The sequence below is a fragment of the Amblyomma maculatum genome, chromosome 10, assembly GCF_055883805.1.
Source record: "Amblyomma maculatum isolate TAMU_Amacu chromosome 10, ASM5588380v1, whole genome shotgun sequence".
NCBI classification, from domain to species: Eukaryota; Metazoa; Arthropoda; class Arachnida; order Ixodida; family Ixodidae; genus Amblyomma; species Amblyomma maculatum.
In genome coordinates this window covers 72,414,376-72,438,855 of record NC_139353.1, presented here as the reverse complement: position 1 = coordinate 72,438,855, position 24,480 = coordinate 72,414,376, and the positions used below count along the sequence as shown (strand labels likewise).

The 24,480-nt window shown below is 45.4% G+C and overlaps 1 protein-coding gene across 1 annotated transcript in view; it reads right to left on the bottom strand.

The window, feature by feature from the left end:
• The window catches only part of LOC146176781 (neprilysin-1-like), a 46,403-nt gene that overhangs the window by 8,138 nt on the left and 13,785 nt on the right, over positions 1 to 24,480 (bottom strand). Inside the window, exons 3-6 of the mRNA XM_084581387.1 lie at positions 22,633 to 22,794; positions 14,638 to 14,718; positions 8,567 to 8,709; positions 357 to 551 (exon numbers count right to left, since the gene is read on the bottom strand). Coding sequence (XP_084437513.1) covers positions 357 to 551; positions 8,567 to 8,709; positions 14,638 to 14,718; positions 22,633 to 22,794 — 581 coding nt within the window. The remainder of the gene's footprint in view (positions 1 to 356; positions 552 to 8,566; positions 8,710 to 14,637; positions 14,719 to 22,632; positions 22,795 to 24,480) is intronic.

Below are 24,480 nucleotides of genomic sequence, written 5' to 3'. Positions count from 1 at the left end.
ATGAGATTAAGAAGTTCGCAGGGGTCAAGTGGATGCAGCTAGCACAGAACCGGGTTAAGTGGAGAGATATGGGAGAGGCCTTCGCCCTGCAGTGGGTATAATCAGGCTGATGATGATGATGATGATGAATATAAGTATGAAAATGAAAACTCTAGGTGCAACGTTAGGCGGCAGCACAGGTGCAGGTTGGGTTAGCGAGGAAACATGTTTTAATTATATCCTTCTCTTAATCAAGAACAGAATGGTGGCGAGGCAGAACGTTTAACCTCAATGAATAAATTCATTATCTTGTTACCAAAGCAAGCTGTTCTTTGCACAACGAAAAAAAAAACAAAGGCACGCGTCTCCGTACTTACGTTGGCCAACTGCCCTTCGAAGTTTACAATTTCTTGCGAAAGACGAGCCATCTCCGCTTCACTGATGTTGGGTCTCATAAATTTGAGTGCTGTTTTGATGAGATGCTTGTAAGCCTCAATTATTTTCTTGTTTCCTTCTTTCTCTGGATGTATGAGCTGGTTTCTGCCCACTGTGCGGAACTTTAACTGATCGAGCTGGGAGAAGCAAGATCATGTGTCAGTTGAGAAACATCAAAACATGCGGCCAATAGATTTTTTTCCTTTTTAAAACAATAGAGTTAAAGGCCTTGTTCACCAGAAAATCCGGCTTCGGCGTGGCGTTGTGAGCGAAAATTTACGGATATATTGCTGTCAGGTGGTATAAGACAGCTACCATAGCCGGACACTCAAGCTTCGCTGATTTGTGCGACTTAACGAGACCACATGATAACAGAACATTGGTACGAACTGCCAACTCAGGTTTCTCTTTTAGGATAGGAAGGTGGAAAAAGAATCAACCTGCCAGGGTTCTTGACTGCCGAGTGAACCACGCTACTCCTAGGCCACGCAGACGCATTCATACCGCTTGCTCACACAGGGCTTTATATTTCGGCTTATCGCCTACGCTATCGCGTCTTACCCTACAAGAGACACTTAAGTTGCCTTTCTTGCCTCATGTATGGCGCCCGTGTAAATTGCAATCAGAAAGAGTTCTTCGCACTGGCGTTTAAAAATGAACTCCAATGAAAAACGAACCACTACCTCTTCAATCTTAAGCCGTCACGCCGGGGTCGTAAAAAACATATCCCATAACTCTTGTCTAGCGTAAGGACGATGGTAGCGGTAAGAGTGCCGATGTAGTTAGTGATAACCATGATAATACCGATGAAAGTGTCGCTGTAGTTAGTAATAATGATAATGGTGATAGTAGCGATGACAGTTCGGGTGCATTGAGTTTCTGTTGATAATTATGATGGCCCCGATATTGCTGATGATTGGATTAGATTGGTTGTGACGTTCCCCTTTCTAAAAGCGGGCCATAGATTCATAGTCAAAACCTGACCTTGGCGGAGTCTGTCGCACAGAGGCAACAATGTCAGAACCATATATACGATAGCCTTCCTCCATTTCCTAAAGCGGCTCTTTCATGTCTATATCCCTTAAGTCCTACTGTGACCCTCCACTGGCAGCCGCATTACTTTCTATGATATGATGATGGTAAGGATGAGAACGACAATGCAGTTATGTAAACAGCCTTGCAAAGTGCCTATAGCCATTTCCTCCCTAAGAACACCTAAGCGCAGTCCAGTATTTTTGTACTGCTAATATTTAGCCGTATTGCAATTATGCTTAGAAATCGTTAAACACTCGTGTGGATTAGCATGCCAGGAGGAGCTTACGATAGAACTAAACAGGTGCTACAGAAACCTATTGCCCTACTGACCAGCGGGAGATTACATAATGGACATGTGTTAGTCGCATGTCAACCACACGACGACATTGTTTTGGTATAGGCACACGACTTGCGGTTGATCGCGACATCCAGCGCATTACGTGGTGGCCACATGGTGACCATATAAGGGGTTGTACTGATAAGGTGCGAACCTTACATGCTGGCTGTATACCGGCCCTATGGGGACCCACTGCTTCGCACATATCCCAGCGCGGGCTGAATACTGACTCTTGCTCCAGCCACTGTGCGTTCGTCACATTCGTCACATGGTAACAGCATACAGTCTTTGTGGAACCATTTCCACGCCAACATGGCAGCAGCACCACCCTCAGGTGGGCCGTGCAAACGGTTAGGACAAAGTTGTCCTCTGTCATCGCTAACATTCATGACTTATATAAGAAATATGAACTAAGGCTAAAAGGACGTCGTCTAGGTTTCATTTATCATATAGTATAAGAAGAAAGGTCGTAGAGTATTCAACTATTGGAGACGTGCATGCTTTAGGTAATTTTTATAAAGTCGAAAGGATGCACTAGGCTTCAAGGTTAGTAATTTTGATTCGACTTCAATAATTTTCAATGTTATAATCAATCAGATGCTTAACAAACAAATCCATGAAATACTCAAAGTGGCAAAATACAAATGCCTCTTGGTATCATTCAGCGAAAAACTCACATACACGGGACAGCACGAACTGTCCGTTCGAGCAAAGAGGCAAACAGCTTACATCGTAATGAAACATATACATTTGAAGGGGCGGGGGGAGTTGCTACAACAGATATGAGGTACTGAATGATATTTGTAAAGTAAAATAAGGAATCAGGCCTTACTTTCGTGAATCTGGTTTTCTAGCTTAAAAAAAAAGAGATACAGGCGAGGTTAGAAATACGTTGGAGACCTGTTGAACGATTAGCATTAAGGGACCTGGGCAAAACACAATCGACACGGTACAGGTAAATATGGCTGTCCATCTTTCGAATCACGGGAAGATAGAAGTAAAATATTATGCAAGGGACGCCTGATATAATTATACAATAGCCGGGGGAGCTAAGGAATTTCCCCCTTGAACGAGGAAAATAATCAGTAATTGTGTAGGACACCAAAACGAAGAAATAAAAACATTTTAGTGTCAGGAAAGAAACAGAGGGGTTAAAGGCTGGTTCAACTCAACAGAGTAGGAACGGAGTGTAGAACTATACCGTATTTGGAAAAGGCAGATAAGCAAAGAACTTTTTTAATAACTGAAGAAGCACTGTCCGACTCTAAAATCTTAGATCAAGGTGGCTTTGCACACATAGCTACGAAATCTTAAACAAAGGAGATGGCACATGTGCTCTGGGGAAAATCGCTTTCGAAGCTAGCGGTCGAAGATAGTAAAATGAATCCTGGGGCGAAAATAGCAAAACGTGACTGAGAAGATTGATGGCTATAAAGCAGAAGGTCAGTTCAGTTTAGTCGTTCAGTCGTGTCCGACACTTCGTCACCCTATGGATCATATCACGCCACGCTTTCCGGTCTCTCTATATCTTCCTAACATCACATAACTTCATCTACAGCGCCTCGAGGATGCCATCTAACCATCACGTTTGCTGCCTACCCCTTCTCCGGTGACCCTCAACCTTTCCCAACATCAAATCTTTCTCCAGCAACTCCTCTCTTCTCATCAGATGGCCCAAAGTAGCTGAGCTTTAACTTTAGAATTTGACCCTCGAATGAGCAGTCAGGGTTTATGGTCGACGATATCAACGAACAGAAGGTGGCGTAAGTTCAGAATTGTATTAAAAGAGCAAAGGAAGCGACAGAATACTCAGTGTATCTATAACAACCTTACAGAAAGCTAAAAAAAATAAACGTAATGGCAACGCCACCACCCCGTTTCCAAGGAAATGGTCTTATGTTCTATCCATCTATCAGCTCCTCATTATGGCACGGCCTCAAAGACGAGCTGTTGTGATGAAGGACCAGTGCCATTAACTCCGGAAATTCCTTCGTCAGCAAGTATAGCCAATCTTTAGTAACTTCTTGGAGTAGCTTTGATGACAGGGAGGTGCGATCCCAACCGGAAATTTGTTCGTCAGCAAGTCAAAGTAATCTCTATAGCGGCTCCTAGGGAAGATGTAAAAACACCCTTTTTAAACGCCAACAACGTGTGCGGAAATTGCTGCACTGCCAGGTGAACTCGTTTGACCCATTATTTTTTTCTGAAGGTTTTCATTCTTTGTTACGCAATATCATGAAATTTCCCCGCTCTTAAGAAAAGGGCTCCTCCACCTACGGTGTTGGAAAAAAGCCCCCTCAGCTTCAATTCCTGCCGGCGCTACGAGAAGAAAGTGCCAGTGGGACCGCAGTGTGGAATTATATCTCTAGCCGTAAAGAAAAGCGTAATGCTGGCAGTCGAAACTCTATCAAGGGCTACCATAAAACGTTTATGAGTCACGTTTCTATGTTTCAATGCAGACTGTATTCACGTGCACGACGAACTAAGTCCACTAAATCCGTTAAGGTGGAAGCGTCGTCCAATCGGGCCCTTTAAAGCCCGATCTGGCAGACTTCAAGGACATGCGATCGTGGCGCTATCGAGCGGAAAAGCATATGAACCGAGAAAATCTGATCAGCAAAAACAACACTTAAAAGTATCTATAAACATCTAAAACCAAATTTGTGTGGTTTCGCTTTCTGGGTGGCTGTTTATACCTTAAGCTCAGTTTCAATGTTGCAATACCAAATAACAGCTTGAGCAGTGAGTTGGTGCTGCATAGTACCCAGGAATGCGGCGCAACATACACAAACTCGTGAATAGAAACATAACACAGACAAACACTACAAACTGTGATATGAAACTGAACACGTACTTCCTCTTCAGCACTCTGCCACAACTTCCTATTGTACATCCAAGTTCATCTCACTGGGACACCTCTTATTTGCCAAGCGGATGTCAAGCCAACAATAATTATTAGCAGCTCAATCATCCGAGTCCATCATTCACATCATCCAAGCATGAGCGTCACACCTTCCGCCACATAGACACACACTAGACAAAACCATCACACATCTGCAGCTGCCACATATAGCGTTCAAGTTCACTCCTCTTCATGTAGGTTAATCTTTCGAAACGTCCTCAGTGAGACAAGGCCATCCAAAATCACCTCTAATAAACACATCCCTCCAACAACTCAGGAGGCTTCCTTAAGAAAGGAAATTTCCTTCTGCGTAAAAACAGTAAGGCTTCACTTACACGTATGCAATCTTTCTTATTCATCGAAAACACCTGTAAAACTTTTGGGGCAATTTTATCCGTACTCTTTCCTAAAATTCTGAACCTACTCAACAACGGATCACAATGTCGGGTTAAACTGACCCCTTCCAATTCTCTATAAATTTCTCATGCTCCCTTGCTTTATCAGAAAATGAAAGGCAAAAGAAGGCTTGCAGCAAATTTGGGAAATAAACGCCCACTAGCAGTTCCTTACATTCAGAATGGCGCAGTGCCTGAAAAAGGTTGCAGGCAGGTTTGATGTTCCGTTTGTTTTTCTGCGCCAAAAAAAAACTTGAGTGGTTTGTGTGCAAGAATAGGGAAGAGTAAGAAACATCAATGTTATAAGAGGCATTTCAAGCGTATTTTAAGCTGTGGTAGGAGTGGTTTATGAGATTCAATTGACGTGACGAAATGTATATATAGGCCAGACTGGGAGGTGTATTAGTGATAGAACATGAGAGCATGAGACATTCATAGAGAATGAAAATGGGTCAAACTTACCACTGAATTGTCAAAAGTGCAAGTGTGAGCCGTTGTTGAGTAGGCTTAGGATTTTAAAGGCCCACTGTCCACCCTCCTGTCGAAAATATTTTCTTCCCCGGTGACTGTGAAACTTCTCCCCCAAAACTCAAGACCGCAAAATGTTTTTGAAATGAGTAACTAATAACACAGTTACAGCCACCGCAATCCCCCGATTCAGTCACGTTTCTCCCCTCCCGCTCCCTCGCAAAGGTTTTTCACTCTCCTGCCAGAGGTCGTCTAGCATCCGAAAGTCAAGTTCTCCTCCCTCCTCCGCGTTTGCCGTGAGGTGGGGCGTGGCACTCCGTGTGCGCGAAAAAAAAAACCGGGCGAGGGAGCGCGTGCCGCTGGATTCAGTCCACGGTGTACTTACACCGTCATTCTGTCCGGCCGTGGTGAGGAAAAAGCGCACAGCGAACGGTAGACACCCATCTTTCTCCCTCAGACAGTGAAACGGACCAATGGAAGTCGTTTTCGACCAAGACGTCATAGCTGCGCCTCGACGAGCCAGCGCAGGGAACGGGAAAGCTGACTTCCCGAAGGAGAGCATGAGAGAGCTTTGATTTGAATTTTCGTTTCTTTGCGGCGCGCGTGTCACTGTAGCATTTTGCACAGACTATCTCCGATACCTGGTCGAAGCACTGGGCTCCTTTGCTTAAAAGGTCCTTCCCTGGACAGAGGCCCTTTGTTGAAGCGTAAAGACAAGAATGCCCGGGACATTTTAGAGGCGTGTTGGATAAATAAGAAAAATGGCACATGTGTTAAGCCTCACTGTCTTTACGAAGAAAAATTTTCTTTCTTGAGGAATCCTCCTTAATTGTTGCAAGAACTTGTGCTCATTAGAGGTGCTTTTGAATGGACTTGTCTTACTGAGGACGTTTCGGAAGAGTGACCCACAGGAAGAGAACGAGTGAACTTGGACGTTATATGTGGCAACTGCAGATATGTAGTGGTCGTTTCGGGTGTGTCTGTGTGGTGGAAGGCCTGACTGCCATGCTTGTACGATGTGAGTAATGGACTGGGATTATTGGGCTGCAAACCTTTATTGTTGGCTAGACATCTGCTTGGCAAAGAAGAGATGTCAGGTTGAGATGTACTTGGGTGTAGAAGAGGTAGTTGTGGTTTAGTCTTGAAGAGAACGTGCGTGTTCAATTTCACATTACAGTTAGTAGTGTGCGCCTGTTTTGTGTTTCTATTCACTTGTTCGTGTACGTTGCGCCGCATATCTGGGTACTTTGCAGTGCCGAAAGCCAAGTGCTTGATAAAACGGGGAAAAACATTTGTACTGCAGACGAATGAAGCTTTCAGATGTTTACTTATGTTGTGAAGAATATGCAACAATTTAGGCTACAAAAATCGCACAGTAGTCCACATCAATTTCAGAATTGCCACGTGATCCACCATATCCACAGTGACAGCTGCGAAATTTCGACGACACTTTCACATCAGAGCTGCATCATGTAGCTGGGGCTCTACTGCTCTGAGGTTTGATTCATTTGGCAAAAGAAGTTGCCATGGCTGGACAGGCATTGAACCAATACCACAGGATAGGCATGAAATGTACAAAAAGCACTGAGGAGATGCTTTAGCGCCAAAATTTAGAGTATGGCGCCAAAATGTGCAAGGCTGCCATCCACGGCTGAAATCGTGCATCCTCATTCTAGCACACATCCTTTTGCACTGGCTTAGTCACTAAACACTGAAATTTAATAATCGCTAATATGATTGTCATACAATTTAGTATACCATTGTGAGCTACCGAATCGGAAAGGCTACCTGACATGGATAGAAAACCCGCTTATCCGCGCCGTGCAGACATATGGTGCATCTGGGGTGTAGGAACAGCATTTATAATTCTGGAAGCTAGAACCCTGGATGGTTCGATTTTTCTCAGCCTCCTATCTGAAAAGAAAAGCCAGACTTCGCAGCTCCTGCCAAATAGGCTAATGCATGCGATCGCATGGCATCACCCAGCCTCAAAACCAACAAGTGTCCGGCCATGTAAGCTGCCACTACCACAAGGCAAGCCTTGAAGGCTGCCACTCAACAGCGTAAACGAAATTAAAGAACCCAGTGCTGGCCTACATGAAAACTATAAGTGACCATGAGCGCGACTTCAACTGCCTGCGAAAAACGTGACCACTGCCATGCTTCCTCTCTGAGCTTCAGTGCTTGCAGTTGCAGGTCTCGACCTTCACGACCTTTCACACTTTAATAATTATCATCACTAAACTTGGACAGGCAGCTACAAACGAACTCGTGTAAGCTTTCAGTGCTCTGACAAGGAAAACTATCGTCACGTTGATTGAGTTAAGTATGGCCACAGTCAGCTTACCCCAATAACGTTAGAATTCAGCATCTTGATGTCCCTTTCAACATTGGTGGAAAGAACTGCGGAGATTCCAGTCATGTGTAGCACTTGGGAGCAATTCTCGAACACCTTTTCAGTTTCGTTTGTTATCGGCCAGCGAACAACTCCCGACGCGTTCATTAATTCTAGCATCACATCACGTCGATCTGGTGAAGATGGAACCGCTGAAAAAGGAGGCGTCTATACATTAGTACACACACCATAAACGCGTGAACATTATGTATGTATCGCAACCTACATACCCAAATACATACATACATACATACCCAAATACATACATACATACATACATACATACATACATACATACATACATACATACATACATACATACATACATACATACATACATACATACATACATACATACATACATACATACATACATACATACATACATACATACATACATACATACATACATACATACATACATACATACATACATATATGCACACATAGCAGCGTAAAAACATAAACTCTGACAGCGAAAAAATGATTGTAAACGTTATTAGCCAGTGGCCCACACCATACACTGAAAGAAATGAATACTTCCAAAACGGAATTAAATTACGAATCACTGCAACAAAATCGCTCCAGTGCAGTAAAGTTGCAATTGCTGCTCTGCGAACTGCGGAGATTCCAGTCATGTGTAGCACTTGGGAGCAATTCTCGAACACCTTTTCAGTTTCGTTTGTTATCGGCCAGCGAACAACTCCCGACGCGTTCATTAATTCTAGCATCACATCACGTCGATCTGGTGAAGATGGAACCGCTGAAAAAGGAGGCGTCTATACATTAGTACACACACCATAAACGCGTGAACATTATGTATGTATCGCAACCTACATACCCAAATACATACATACATACATACCCAAATACATACATACATACATACATACATACATACATACATACATACATACATACCCAACATACATACATACATACATACATACATACATACATACATACATACATACATACATACATACATACATACATACATACATACATACATACATACATACATACATACATACATACATACATACATACATACATACATACATACATACATACATACATACATACATACATACATACATACATACATACATACATACATACATACATACATACATACATACATACATACATACATACATACATACATACATACATACATACATACATACATACATACATACATACATACATACATACATACATACATACATACATACATACATACATACATACATACATACATACATACATATATGCACACATAGCAGCGTAAAAACATAAACTCTGACAGCGAAAAAATGATTGTAAACGTTATTAGCCAGTGGCCCACACCATACACTGAAAGAAATGAATACTTCCAAAACGGAATTAAATTACGAATCACTGCAACAAAATCGCTCCAGTGCAGTAAAGTTGCAATTGCTGCTCTGCAAAAACAAATCATATTACGTTACGATTGCTTCCGAAGAGTGATATAATTACTGTCGAGTTTCTATGCATTCAAACTAGCAAGCTTTCTACAGCCACCGATCCGTGAACTATTTCTTCTTTGCACTCAATTCCGTCCTACGGAAATATTCATTCCGTCTTTCCTATAGCACGCGCTATTACAAATATAAGAAAAATGCAAAAAAAAAAACAAAAAACTAAAATAGAATTATGTTTGTACACTCGCACTCTTCACTCTTCAAACTTTACTCACTGAGATGTCAGATGAGCTCGTGCTGTACTAATAGTTACTTTTAGGGCTAAAGTACGCATACAAAGTATTAAATAAAGGCTTCGAGCGACAGTCAGGAAGGATATACGTGGATATTAACTTAACATTAATTAGCCAACATGAAAAAGAAATGAAAGCGTAAGTTAACACCATGGAGGAAAAAATAGGACCTCACGAAAGACCTGAGTAGACTGTGAAAACAACGTGACACCTTCTTCTCGTGACTAAAAGAGCACGAAATTCAACTTATTCAAAACAAACACCGACATGTTTTCGACGTCGACGTGTCGGCTGCATCGTAGGCTGACAAAGATAGTGTTCTGGAAATAACTAATATTTTTGGCATGGTCCGTGGCCTTTTTCTTGCAAATTCTAACATTCAGGCAAGCCATCGTATTGAAAAAGAAGGCGATTCCCGGCGTCAAACAATGTACACATAGCTGAACGCGACCTTTCTCTTAAAAAGGCCAAAACGTGAATATTTGCATAGCCAAAAAGCAAACTGAATACGTTTCTGCGGCTACAAAAGCATTGTTTGGCGCGGGGAACGTGTAGAAAGGGTTTGGCTGCAGGTATTAGTCGGCGCAGCAAGAAGACATTATCGCCGAAAAAGCAGATGACCCGTCTAAGATTGCTTACGTCGATTTTGAGAGACAGCTTTCAGATATGGATTTCTTTTCCCAATTGTTGCATTTTTTCAATCTGAAGTTGAATCTACCGTAACGGAACAATATCTGACGTAATCCCTGCTCGTCCAAAGTGATCGATCCATAGCCAAAAAGAACGGCAAGTTAGCACACTTGCTTCGCATATCTGTTTCAGTAATAATATTAAGTATACTCTCGCGTATTCATGCTCGTTCGCTATCAGATTTTTATCAAAGTCGCATGGATAGGCGGGCGAGGGAGGGGGGGGGGGGGGGGGCATCATATTGCGATGAAAGAAGGCGTCAAGTGGGGCAGGAATAAGCATCTATTATGCCTTATATCTGCCGCCATGCAGACAATTCCCCGATTTCCTAAAGTTTCTTCCTAGGTGATCAATTCAAAATCATTTCTTGGTTCATGGCATCATAGGCTCTCATGAGAGCGCCACCACCAGGACTGCAACCATCAACCAAACAGGTCAGCTTCCCTGGCCCAGGCACTGGAGAATCATATGCTAGGGCCGAGAGTGTGTTACAGTTTTACCACTGCTATGGTAAAACTGTAACACACTCTCGCGCTGTGAAGTGAATATCATCGTCGTTATAAAGTTCCAGCTCCGCCGCTTCTTGATTTAACCTATGTAAAGGCTCCAAAAATAAGCCATATGGTCGAAGGAGGCCAAAGTTCGCTAGCCTAGCATCAGGCAAATCCGCCAGGGGGCATGACAGAACTCACAATGCTGTCACATCAACCCAATGACGCACACTTAAATTCACTTATGGAATCGTATCGCTCACGTGATAGAGATAGGATAGATGTTTTTTTATGCAGAGACTTAATATCTTTGTACCAACATACTCCGAAAAGAAGCTATGTAATATAATTGATGTAATGGTTTTAGAACGAACCCACTCGCATTCGAACCCATTCATTGCAGAACGCACTCGTGTCACTCTGAACAGTTTCCCATTATTGGATATGTGTATCATAAGTGGTAATGAAACTGCCATATTGGCCATTTCAGAAAAGTTACATCAACCAAAAAATTCTTGAAATCACTTCAAATGTGACGCAGACAAAATATATACCAGAAATTCATGCCAGACATTTTGAGTTTTTTTCTTGCTATGACGAGAAGAAATTGAACTTTATGTAAGATCGAAAACGCATAAGGCATGTTCACTGACTTGTTCAGTGCTCTATATAGCACGCATTTTTGCATCAATATCATAAAATCTCGAAACCTCGTCTAAGTGCAGAATTATCAAACTTTATTAAACATAAAACTGTTATATATACAAAATTTGTAAAAGTCTAAGGATACCCAAGGATAGTTAATGTAAGAGGCAGCAAAAATCGCTTACATTTGATTACGTGAGTAAGAAATACATATTTAAGCAATAAATGTTTACTATCATTACAAGAATTTTCTGCTGTACTTTGGCGAAAACTGAACTCCTGATTGCAACCTGGAACTCAAGCAAATATACATGCTCTATTTAGTACTGAAATAAAACAAAAACGAACAGTGGCCCAATTACTTTAACCTTCAAATAGCTTTTTCCTACGGCGGACTAACCATTGCGATGGTTCTGGCTGTGATTGTGCATACAAATAAAAACGCGCGTACTTTTCTCAGTTTGTAATCAGCTGATTCCTCTATCGGTCTCCTATGGATATTACAGAGGTCCGGTTTTGCAAAGCAACACTAAAATAGCATAGGCTAGGCTGTATGTGTCGTGCAGCTATCTCCCGTGTAGCACGTGCTTAATAATCTTTGACCAGTCGTCAATTTTATTTGTAATTAATTTTTTCTTTGGCTGTGTTTCCTAGGTCAATAGAGATTTTACGGGTGCGTTCAATATTGGGGAAAGCAGTATTTAATAAATGGATCTAAAAAATCTGAGATATCCAAATAACGTGAGCATGGTTTTAAGAAGTAACAGAAACATCTCATCTAATCAAAACCTAAATGATCGTAGAAGCTGTTAGTAAGAAACATACTGTGCTGGGTACTAATAATGAATTTCCTAAGGTGTTTCACCTGGTAATATCGTTTTCTTCCTTAATTTATATAGGTACTCCATTCACGGAACATCAGAAGCATTTCTTGTTTACAATTTATATAGGGGCTGCGTTTACGAAACATTACATGCAATGCTTATTCAACAATAGCAATATCTAGAAATCCATAAAAGTAAATCTTCTTCAAAAAATAATTCACACCTGTTTTCGTCATGTTCCCATACAAGGGCTGCTTTTAAATATTTTTTATAACAATGATAGTGAACATTGAGCTCAGAGCATAAATCTCAACCTTTGTGCTGATCACACCGTTTTCTTGTCAGAGATCCCGGAAGTGGATATTGAGGAACGAGCAAAAACTTGTTACTTGATTTGGATGTTTAAATTAAAGCAAACTGGTTGAACCTTAACACAAGCCAGACAAGCGCAGAGTATGTGGCACTCCCCGAAAGAGAAGGAATTACAAGTTAATATAAACATACGACGACGAACAGAACAGATTGAACTTGTAGACAGCTTGAAAGTCCTTGGAGTGGTCTTCTCGAGAAACATGACTGATCGGACACACTATTTCAAACCTAAAACATCATTGACTGTTGGCACTACGGCTCGACTAAGACATCATCTACCTTCTAAAATAAGACTGCTGTTTTAAAATTCTCTTTTTTTTTACCTTTTTCGCAATGCCGTACATTGTGGCGAATTTGAGTGGGAGAACAGGTGCACTCAAGAGTACTTCGAAAGTGCTCTCAGACAAGCGGGCGCCCTTCAGTTGGAGAGCAGGAGTAGAATCATTGGCTTCCAATGGTAGAGAAGGACGGCTTTTCCTCCGCTTAGAGCAGCCGAGTGCACTCCCGGCTGCTCTCTCGTCTAAAGCGAATGTAGAGGAAGTCACATTGCATAAACCGTCATATCCAAGCCATCTTTTTCTTTCTCTTGAGTGGGCGACGCTCAAAATCGCGGCTGCAATGCGTCGGTGCTCGGCGAGCTCTTCGGAATCAAGCGAATTTTCGTCAGGAGCGGAAAGCACTGCTCAGGTGTTGTATGCATGTTTGAGAGTCGCTGTTGGCGTCGAAAAGGCCAAAGGGGGCAAATCGTCGGGCTGTGAAAACAAAACCATACAAAACAAGCGGTTCTTCACGGAGCGTTGGCCTCTCCTCGGGTTGCAACTGCCGCCACTGTGGGCAGGCGGAGAATGCTGGGAAGAGAAGTGCGGTCGCGTGGTCGTCGCGCGCTGCTCTCGACACGCAGACAGCGTTCCCGTGGGAGGACAGTTACACTCTCGCTCGGCGTGCTCCTGTACTGCTGCGCAATGCCCGGCGCCTATGCTCTCGTCCTCCCAACCGAATACACCTTTAGTTTTGCGTGCCACAGTTGTGGTATACGAATACGTATAGCAGTTTATGATGCTTTAGGTTTAGGATAGTAAGCTCGATGAGATATTGTTGGTACAACAAGCCTGGTTTCTGGTCGCACAGACCATGCCTACTGCAGTTCTGCTTCTAACTCAACAGGTTAACAAAACCAAGAATGTACAAAAATAAGATCGCTGTCGTTGATTTCCAGATATCGAGTATTAGCGTCAAAAATGGTCGTCAAATCGAGGTCAGCCACAACGAAAGGCAGCAGCGGCAGTTGTTACCGGTAAAAATCGCAATTAGGACCTCCTATCCATCTGAAGCGAGATGGTCCTGCCTTAGAGGGACCTATGTTTTCACGCCAAGTACGCAAATGCCGCAACGCTAATTTCTGAAAACTGCTTGAGCTTACTGATGATATTTCTTCGTTAGCGTATTGAGCATGTGCTTTTCAGAACCGTTATTCGGCTGTGAACGCAGTCTCACAAAGCCAGGCAAAGTGACACTGTCTAAATACAGCGAACAAATATTGCGTACAATAACCAAACCATGTGGCATTCCTGAAACTTGTGATTGAATTGAGGACACCAACCCATTCATTGCTACTCGTTTCAGCATGTCGGAAAGGTAGTTTCAAAGAAGTAGATGAAGTTTGCTTCTGAAAGTCTTCGTAATTCGAAAGCCTTCATAAGGACGACAAAGAAGACGACAGCAATGTTATTTTTGTGCAGGCCTGGCGTTCTTAACTTGTACAGTTAGCAGCAAAACATCAGTGGACGTGCATTTGGCGGACCGGAAACGAGGCTGGTTTGTGCGAATAAAATAATGTCTAGATGTTAACGTTCATCTAAGCTAAGAGCTTCTGCTATGACAAAGAAGACCAAATTTCTTAAGTTAATAAGTATAGGAGACGTACGTACCCATGCAAGCGTTGTAAGCAACAGCAGCCTTGTCTGTCACGTTTTGGCACTCATAAACCAGGGTCATATTTTCCAGTATACCTAAATCAACGGAATTAATGAGGTAATGTTAATATTGTAACGAGTACAAGGCAGCGATCACGGATCGGAACAATTCCACGCGCTACACTCAGTTTCGTCCTCTTTGTCCTCTGTTCTCCTTTGTCCTCTTTTCAGAGAGGCACGCGGCATTACCCCCCCCCCCCCCCTCTTCGAAAGCGGCGACTAGACGCTGGGAATATCCTCAGATTATGCACACAGGAGAAGCAGGGAACACAAAGCTGCACACGCGCAAAAGATCACTGCCTCTCATAATACGGTTTCATCCGCATTACATGAACAGTTTCAGCACTTGAGCGCCGCCGTGTTGAAGGTCGTTGGCTCCGAGCAACAACTTAACATCTTAAGTCGCGTTACTAAGACGTCGAATGACCTCGTATGGCCCAAAGTAACGGCGAAGTAGTTTCTCGGAGAGTCCTCGACGGCGCACTGGTGTCCACACCCATACAAGATCGCCAGGTTGGTAGTGAACGTCTCGGTGTCGGAGGTTGTACCGACTGGCATCGCGATGTTGTTGTTGAATACGGCATCGTGCGAGCTGGCGGACTTCTTCGGCCCGCTGTAGAAATATGAGAGAGAGAGAGAGAACAACTTTTATTTAAAATGCCTGCAGAATCGGTTAGGCTCCCTCCAAGCAGGGAGGACAAGCTTTTACCGTGACGCGGCCACGTCAGTCTCGTGCGTTGTGCTCCTTGAGGTCTTGTTACGTCCCTCGCTACTCCCGCGAGTTCGAGAGGGCCGCCGCCCCCTTCTTGGGGGTGCTGCCCCCCCTCTCCTCGGTTTCGCTCGGTCGCTGCCTCTCTAGAGCTACCGAAACCTGCTTGCCGGCCTTGAGTTGTGTCTCTTGATCACAGCTCCTCGTTGCAGCCTCTAGCTGCGGCGGGATCGTCGTCTTCTCGCTGGCTTCGCGCGGATTTACGCTACAGTCCCAAAGGATGTGAGCCGCGGTGGCTCTCTCCTTCGCGCACAGTCTACACATGTCGCTCGCGTGCACACTCGGACACATGTGCTTAGCTAGTACTGGGGTGAATATGTCGACGTCTGCATAGGCGTTGGTGACATCGTCGCCATGACTTATGGGTAGCATAGCGTCCAACATTGTGGTGACGGGACGATCGTAGACTAGCTGGAATGGCGCAACACGCGCCGTCTCCTGTTCAGCCGTATTGTATGCAAAAGTTGCATACGGAAGGACTTCATCCCACGTGCGATGCTCAACGTCGACGTACATGGAAATCATGTCTGCAAGCGTTCTATTGAGGCGTTCAGTCAGTCCGTTTGTTTGCGGATGGTAAGCAGTAGTCCTACGATGACTTGTGCGGGTAAGACTGAAGAGAGCCTGCATTAGTTCAGCCGTAAAGGCTGTACCGCGCTCAGTGATAATAACCGATGGGGCACCGTGGCGCAGTACGATGGTCTTAAGAAAAAACTGGGCTACTTCTGCAGCAGTTGCACGGGAAAGTGCCTGTGTCTCGGCGTATCGCGTTAAGTAGTCCGTCGCCACTACTATCCATCTGTGCCCTGATGCGGACATTGGGAAAGGGCCCAGAAGATCCATACCCACTTGCTGGAAAGGGGCTGTTGGCGGAGTTATCGGCTGAAGGAGCCCTGCAGGCTTCAGCGGAGGTGTCTTTCGCCGCTGGAAATCTCGGCATGTTCTCACGTAGTGCTGGACTGAAAGCAGCAACTTAGGCCAATAGTACTTTTGTCGAATGCGTGCTACTGTTCGCATGACTCCTAAATGTTCAGCCGAAGGCTCATCGTGGCATGCGTGCAAGATTTCTGGCCTGAGGTCGGACGGCACAACGAAAGTTTTCCTTGTTGTGCTGAAAGTTTCGCCTATGTAGAACGCCATTGCGAATGCTATAGGAGGATAAACCCCGTGCAAAAGCACGTGGGACAGCTACATCAAGGCCTTCGAGATGATCAATAAGCGGGCGTAAACCGGGGTCAGCCCGTTGACGCTGGGCCATGTCGGTGGTCGTGACGACAGCAAGAAACGGGAAGTCATCGTCTTCTCGGTCGGGAGGGGCAGCATCAACTGGTGCACGAGACAAGCAACCGGCGTCGCTGTGCTTACGGCCGCTCTTGTATACAACCATAATGTCGTATTCTTGGAGACGGAGGCTCCACATTGCAAGCCGTCCAGAGGGGTCTTTGAGGTTGGCTAGCTAGCATAACGAATGGTGGTCGCTCACAGCCCTAAAAGGTCGGCCGTAAATATAGGGTAGGAACTTAGTTATGGCCCAAACTACCACGAGACATTCCTTTTCCGTGGTTGAGTAGTTTGTCTCTGCTTTTGAAAGAGAGCGACTTGCGTAAGCGATAAGGATAGGATAGGAAATACGTTAGTTTCTCTAGGAGGGTCTTGTGCTAGTAGCAGAAGAGTTCCATCTTCCGCCTTCTCACAGGGTCGGTGCCCCTATTCCAGGGCTCCGCTGAGCTGCGCTGCTCGCTGGGCGTGCTGGATTAGACCTAGTTGGCAATCCAAATCGCCGCTGGAGAGCCGGCTCTCCCACTGTTCCGCACTCGGGTCTTTACGAAAGCTGTCGTTATTTCTACATTGCCACGTGATGTGGTATAACGAAGGTGTGCTACCACACCATGGGCAGGTGTCCCGATATTGTGACGGGTAAATTTTGCTTAGGATATGCAGGTTAGGGAATGTTCCTGTCTGCAGTCTTCGCCAGTACACTGCCTCTTGTTTTAGATCCCGATGAGGCGGCGGATAGCGGATCCGTACCCCCTTATAGTAGTTCAGAATATCTGAGTATGTAGGGCCGACTCGCTGGGGTAGATCGTCCGATTGGGAGGAAGCTCGGCTCGTGTACCCACCAGCTACCTGATCGGCGCGTTCGTTCCCCGCTATGTCGGTGTGTCCTGGCACCCAGTAGATGTTGTGTTTGACTTCTGATGGGGTCGCGCTCTGGAGGAGCCTGAGCGCGGCGTGACCTATGCGGCCGTTCATGTAGTTACGGCACGCTTCTCTAGAATCTGTAAGAATGGTAAGGGACGTGTTGCTTCGATACCCGGCTACCACCGCAAGAGCAACGGCCAGCTCCTCCCCTTCGGTTACCGTGCATTCCCTGACTGAGGCGCTAGCTAGTTCCTTTAGGTTGGAATCAATAGCTATCGCCACTGCGCTTTTATGGGAGCTTCCTGTATACGGAGCCCCGTCCGTGTATACCGTTGTGGATCTTGTAGCTAAATTTAGTTGTACATACTTCGCCCGGGCTGCTCTACAGGCCACATGCAAGTTGGGGTCCATGTTCCGGGGAAGGGAGCTAACCTTTAGCGTCTGGCGAATTGCGTCCGGTATGCTCGCAGTACGATTCTCGATTTCCGCAGTTGCACCTAGCCCTAGTCGCCTAAGAAGCGAGCGCCCCGTAGGAGTCTGCTGGAGCCTGGCTATCTGCGTGACCAGTTGGGCTTCTTTGATCTCTTCGAAGGTGTTGTGAACGCCAAGAGCTAGTTGTTTTGCGTTAGAGGTGTTCATTGGTAGGTGCAGGGCTGTCTTGTAAGCTTTGCGGATGATGATATCTGCACTTTCCACTTCTCCTTTGTTGAGGTTGAAATACGGGAGGGCGTAGCCTACGCGACTGAGTACCAGGCTCTGAACCAGGCGCAGGGTATCCCCCTCTCACATACCGCTCCGTTTCTGCGACACACGCGTGATCATCCTGGCGATAACTTTCTCAGTGCCATTTTTCCACTGAATCAGAACGGCACCGAGTCCAAAATTACTGGCATCGGTATGGATATCCGTAGCGGCGTTTTCGTCAATATGGGCAAGTATCGGGGCGGCCTGCAGTCGCCAGCGCAACTCGTTGAAAGCATCCTCTTGATCATCTTGCCACGCAAAAGGAACATTGTCTCGGGTAAGACGCGTAAGAGGCTCGGCAATCACTGAAAAATTCTCTACGAAACGCCTGTAATAGGCACAAAGCCCCAAAAACCTTCTAACGGACTTTTTGTCGGTTGGGCGCGTAAAATTTTTCACAGCAGCAGTCTTGTCGGGATCTGGTTTCACGCCCTCAGAACTAGTAACATGGCCAAGAAAGCGGAGCTCCTGGAATCCGAAATGGCATTTCTGTGGTTTTATCGTCAGTTGGGCTGAACGCAGTGCCCGTAGTACCATTCGCAGTCGGTCAAGGTGCTCCTCAAAACTAGCCGCGAAAATGACGACATCGTCGAGATACACTAAGCACGTTTGTCACTTCAGTCCAGAGAGAACGGTGTCCATCATTCGCTGGAAGGTTGCTGGTGCAGAACAGAGACCGAAAGGAAGCACTTTAAATTCATAAAGGCCGTCGGGGGTGACGAACGCTGTTTTCTCTCTGTCCCTTTCATCCACTTCTATCTGCCAGTAGCCATTCTTGAGGTCAAGCGACGAGAAATATTTGGCATTGCGTAACCGGTCAAATGCGTCGTCGATACGTGGGAGCGGGTATACGTCCCGTTTCGTTACCTGATTTAACTTACGATAATCGACGCAAAAACGCAAGGTGTTGTCTTTTTTCTTCACCAACACTACAGGCGAAGCCCAGGGGCTGGTAGACGGCTGTACCACGTCATCGATAAGCATTTCCTGCACCTGTCTTCGAATAACCTCTCGTTCTGTTGACGACACTCGGTATGGGTGTTGGGAAATCGGCTTGGTCTCCGCGTCAACCATAATGTGGTGTTTGGCTACTGGGGTACCCCCAACTTTCGAAGACGTTGCAAAGCATCCAGCAAATTCCTGAAGGAGGTCTAGGATTCGCCGCCGCTCAACCACCGACAGATTGGCATTAATGTCCACAGTTGATAGAATGTCGGGTGCATTACATCTGGCTGGTGACGGTGGCGCCAGAGTACAGATGTTCCCTGGCTCAATAAAGTCGGCAACATACGCGATGGCCGTTCCTTTCGCAATGTGCTGAAACTCAGTCCCGAAATTCGTAATCCAGAGCTTCGCACAACCATCCCGTAAGCGAACAAGTCCTCTTGCAGCGCAGATCCCTTTCCCAAGAAGCAAGCCCACGCTAGTCTCTGCCAGTACGTCTCGGTCGCATGGTGAGTCACTTTATACCAAGACCATAATGCTGCACCGCGGCGGGACCGTAACGTCAGCAGCTGTAATACGTAAGGCGGACGTTGATGAACCGTCGACACTAGATCTCGCAATGGCTTGGCTCGGCGAAAATGTCACTCGTGATTCTTGTAAATTAATTATCGCACCATTAGCCTGTAAGACGTCCAAGCCGAGTGTGACGTCTCGCGAACAGTGGGTAAGTACAACGAAGTTGCAAACATAAACAAATCCGTCAATTGCAACTCTCGCAACGCATCTTCCAGCCGGGGTAATAAGGTGTCCCCCTGCAGTGCGGATCTGAGGCCCAGTCCACTCGGTTAAAACTTTCTTCAATTTCCTGGCTAATCCACTGCTCATAACTGAATAGTCCGCCCCCGTATCAACTAAAGCTGTAATGAGACAGTCGTCGATAGAAACTGGTATGTCCGAAACTGCGCACTCAGGATCATCGTTACATGTCGCCGTCTGATAGCCATTATCTTGTACTAAACTTGATGGAGGATGTTCAGCACTTCGCTCGTCAGCGGCCTCACCTCCGCAGGTCGCTGTTCCTAGTTTTCCCGAAGCCTCGGGGAGCGGGGGCTCGTCGAGCGGCTAGTGCGGGATGTAGAGGGCCGTGGACTTGGAGAACGATAACGGGAAGAGGTAATGACGCGAGACCCGTATTGTGGGACGTCCGGAAGATTCGTATGCGTCGACAGGTACTCCTCGATTTCGGGTGGTCGTTCACCACTCCGAGGGCATCGTGCACGCAGATGGAAGCCACGAAGTCCGGCGTGGCGGTACGGACAGAACCTTAACATGTGACCGGCCTCACCACAGTGGTAACAAAGGGGCTGATTGTCAGGAGCACGCCAGACGTCAGTCCTTCGAAATCGTGCCTCGGCTAGAAGAGGAGGATGGCGTAGGCTTGGATCAAGAGCAGGGGGGTTCACTCTCGCTCTGGGAGAGCCGCACCCACTATGGTGCAGGTTTGGATGCAGCACAGTGGGGTTCCCTTTTGGAGGATCACAGAGGTTGTGCTGCTGAAGCAGGGCCGCTACTTTGGCAGACTCGGTGGCGGTGGCCGCACACCAGGCACAGACGGTTCCGGGACGGCTTGCCTCACTTCTTCGCGAACGACCTCAGCGAGTGATGGAAGCCTCGACGACGATGTTAGACCCTGTAGCTGAATATGTCTCAGCTCTTCTCTGACCACAGATCGAATAAGCTCCCTTAAGGCATCATCAGAACCATTGAAGCCGGAGCCGTAGACGACCGGTGACATGGCGGACACGTTACGGTTATAGTGCTGAGCCCTGTGTCGAAGTGTTTGTTCTATCGTGGTGGCCTCCGCTAGAAACTCTGATGCCGTGCCAGGTGGATTGCGCACAAGCCCAGCAAAAAGTTCTTGCTTCACCACGCGCATTAGGTGGCGCACTTTCTTCTCCTCTGACATATTTGGATCAGAACGCCTAAAAAGGCGGATCATGTCCTCGTAGAACATTCCAATGCTCTCGTTTGGGGCTTCGATACGAGATTTCAGCGCCGACTCCGCACGCTCTCTTCGGTCGTTGGCGGTGTAGGTCGCCAACAGCTGGCGACGAAAGAGGTCCCATGTTGATAGTGTCGTTTCGTGGTTCACGAACCACGTCCGCGCTGAATCTTCGAGAGCAAAGTAGACATTATAGAGCTTCCTTTGCTCATCCCAGCCGTTGTAATTGGCGACCCGTTCGAATTGGTCCAGCCAGTCTTCAGCGTCCTCATAAAGCTCGCCATGGAAGGACGGTGGCGTTCGAGACTGGAGGACGACAAACTGGGGTGAAGACTCTCCGTTAGCAGCAATGCTCGTGTTGTATCTATGCATGTTGGCCACAGGCGTGCAGGAAAGAGGCCCGAACTCTGGCGACTGACCTCGAAGGCGGCGGCTGCAACTGCGATGGACCGGTGTCAAATCCGTGGTGGCTCTCGGTTGCCCTTGAGGGGTTGCACTCAGCAAAAAGGGAAATCGTACCCGGCTGCTCCACCAGAAAATGTAACGACTACAAGGCAGCGATCACTGATCGGAACAGTTCCACGCGCTACACTCAGTTTCGTCCTCTTTGTCCTCTGTTCTTCTTTGTCCCCTTTTCAGAGAGGCACGCGGCAATATCGCACAAGCTGACATGCGAAACAGCTTCGTTAATATACTCGAGAAGCTTAAAGTAATAGAAGATGCAGAAGCATGGACAACTGTTGCAGCTGGTTGACACTGCCTGCATAAGAAACAGTGTCCAGCTATGAAAAAGCGGGAACATGGACAGTCGGACAATATGCATGTGCTGTTATGGCGTCAGAGTAAATTGAATCGTATCTGCTGGGTGATAATGTTTCGCCCCCCCCCCCGCCCCAGCATCTTTCAGGACGTTTTTTTCTTGCCATTTGAGTGCTATTGAAATAACTGACGAGCTGAAATAGCTGACTTGATATGTGCTGATAATAATTCTTGATAACAATTTCTGAGGTATTCAAAAATATTGTTTTGATGGGACGCCAACCAATCAATAATATAACGCCCAATGGTTTTGCCATTTTGTAATAACTGCCGCATATCATCGCGACGTTTCGACATCATCGTTCCTAGTTAAAACTTTCCAGAGAGTACTCACTACACTATACAATTATTATGATTTTTGCGATTATATATGACAAGGGGTGAACGCCGTATGGTTTGCGTTGCTGGGCCTATTTGAAGCATACATTTATTTTTTCTAAAAACATTTATTCCTATAAGCAAATAATGGAAGCAACGAAATAGTACTACGTGAACTTAAGGGTAAACAACTAATATAGTGAACTCTTACTTCTAAGCGTCTCCTGCAGCTCATCCCACAGCAAGTCGAAAGTACCCGTCGCAGACTTGCTCGGTGGTATTGTATGGTTTTGTATCCACCCACCACAGGCATAGGAGTAAAAATCTTCGCATGGGTCAATGCAGCGGTCGAGGGAAGCGTTGATAAGCCGGGCTGGACAGAGGGAGTTCGATATATGAATCAATCGAATGGTCACTCAATCATCTCTAAGAAAATGATCAATTATTTATGAGTTAATAAATGCAATATTCCAATTTATTCAATACAAGAAGAAATACATCGCATAACCGATTTGAAATTCAATCAGACACACAATGAATAATTCAGAAACGCCGTTTTTTTAAATTAAGCTTTTCCTACACAGTTATCCTATCTATCGTGCGTATTGTCATTCCCTGAATCGGAAGTGCCAGGTGGCATCACTAAAAAATAAACCACAACAAAATGGAAGTCATTAAAGCTATATGTTTTTTGAGCATACATTAAAGTGCGTTAACTAATTACTGCAAGCATTAACATTGCTTGCAGTAATCCTCTGATCATGGCAGTTGCGTGGCGCAATGGATTCACCATCTTTAGTACGTTGCATCAAAACGAGTAAGAGCGCATTTAAAGACCGCACTACCCATCACTTGGACACTACTTCATCGAGAGCGTGGTATACCTGAGAGAAATTCTGCGTGCACAAGATAGTTCTCCAGAGTGGCTACCTGTACTGGACCAGCTGGCTTCAGTGTAGCCCTTTTAAATCTAGCGCTTTAGGCAGAATCTGCCTAGGGCTTTTAGCATTCCCTTTTGTTTTGTTTTGTTTTGTTTTTGTGTATTCAGAGTGTATGCTGTGTGGTTGAAAATTGGTAATAAAGAAAAAAACGCTTCTGTGGCGCAATAGATTCACAACATGCACCTGATTGTAAGACATGTGTTCAATTCCTGTAGGTGAAATTTTTATTTTTTCAATTAAAAACAATGAAATAAACTACGACCATATTTTTGGGGGTATGTTCCCCTTTAGGTTGCCTAATACTATGTTTTTTGTTGTTAAGAGCAGCAAAACCGAATGCAGCCAGGATGTGACGGTTTGACAACGGTTTCACTATACAATTACCTTCACGGTAATCAATTCCTGTCTTCAGTGAGTGTATGTTACCTTTAGGTCGCGTTCAAAGACAGATCGCAGCAACAATCGCCTTTTAACATGCTTTAAACTCTTTTACAACGATTGTACGCCGCGCCGATTTTTCAAGTTAACAAAGATGGCGCGACGCACGCCACTGATGTATTACGTTTCTTACAGTAAGTAATTTTATTCCATAAAACTATTTTATTAATATTTTATTTCAGTTTCTGTTCAGCGCTTCATGCTCGAAAAAAACGTAAAGTTGCATTTTATTTTTGAGTGACGCACCCGGCACTTCCGTTGCTTCAGTTTTCGGATAACGGCAATAGGCGCCTGAAGTCACTGCTTCTTCTCAGCGCTTATTTCTCAGCGCAAAAGCAGGCATACGCTCACAACCTCCGACCAAGAATCTTATCAGATATTGTGTTGCTTCACGTTTATTGCCTAAGATTTCTCGTGACGTCACAACCACATGGCAAGTCCGCTGCAGCGGTTCGACATGTCGTCCCGACGTATAATTCAACTTCGCGAGACAACACAGCGAAAGAAAGGTGGAGCCTATGACCTATTGCAGTGTTTCAGACTAAACGAAAAGCCATCAAAAAGAATTCGTACCAGCCGGGTTCGAAGCCGGGTATTCGAGGTCAGTCGCCTAGTGTTTAACAGCTAAGACACAGCTTTTATTTCCGTATTGCATGCTTGACCATAAATATACAGTGCAG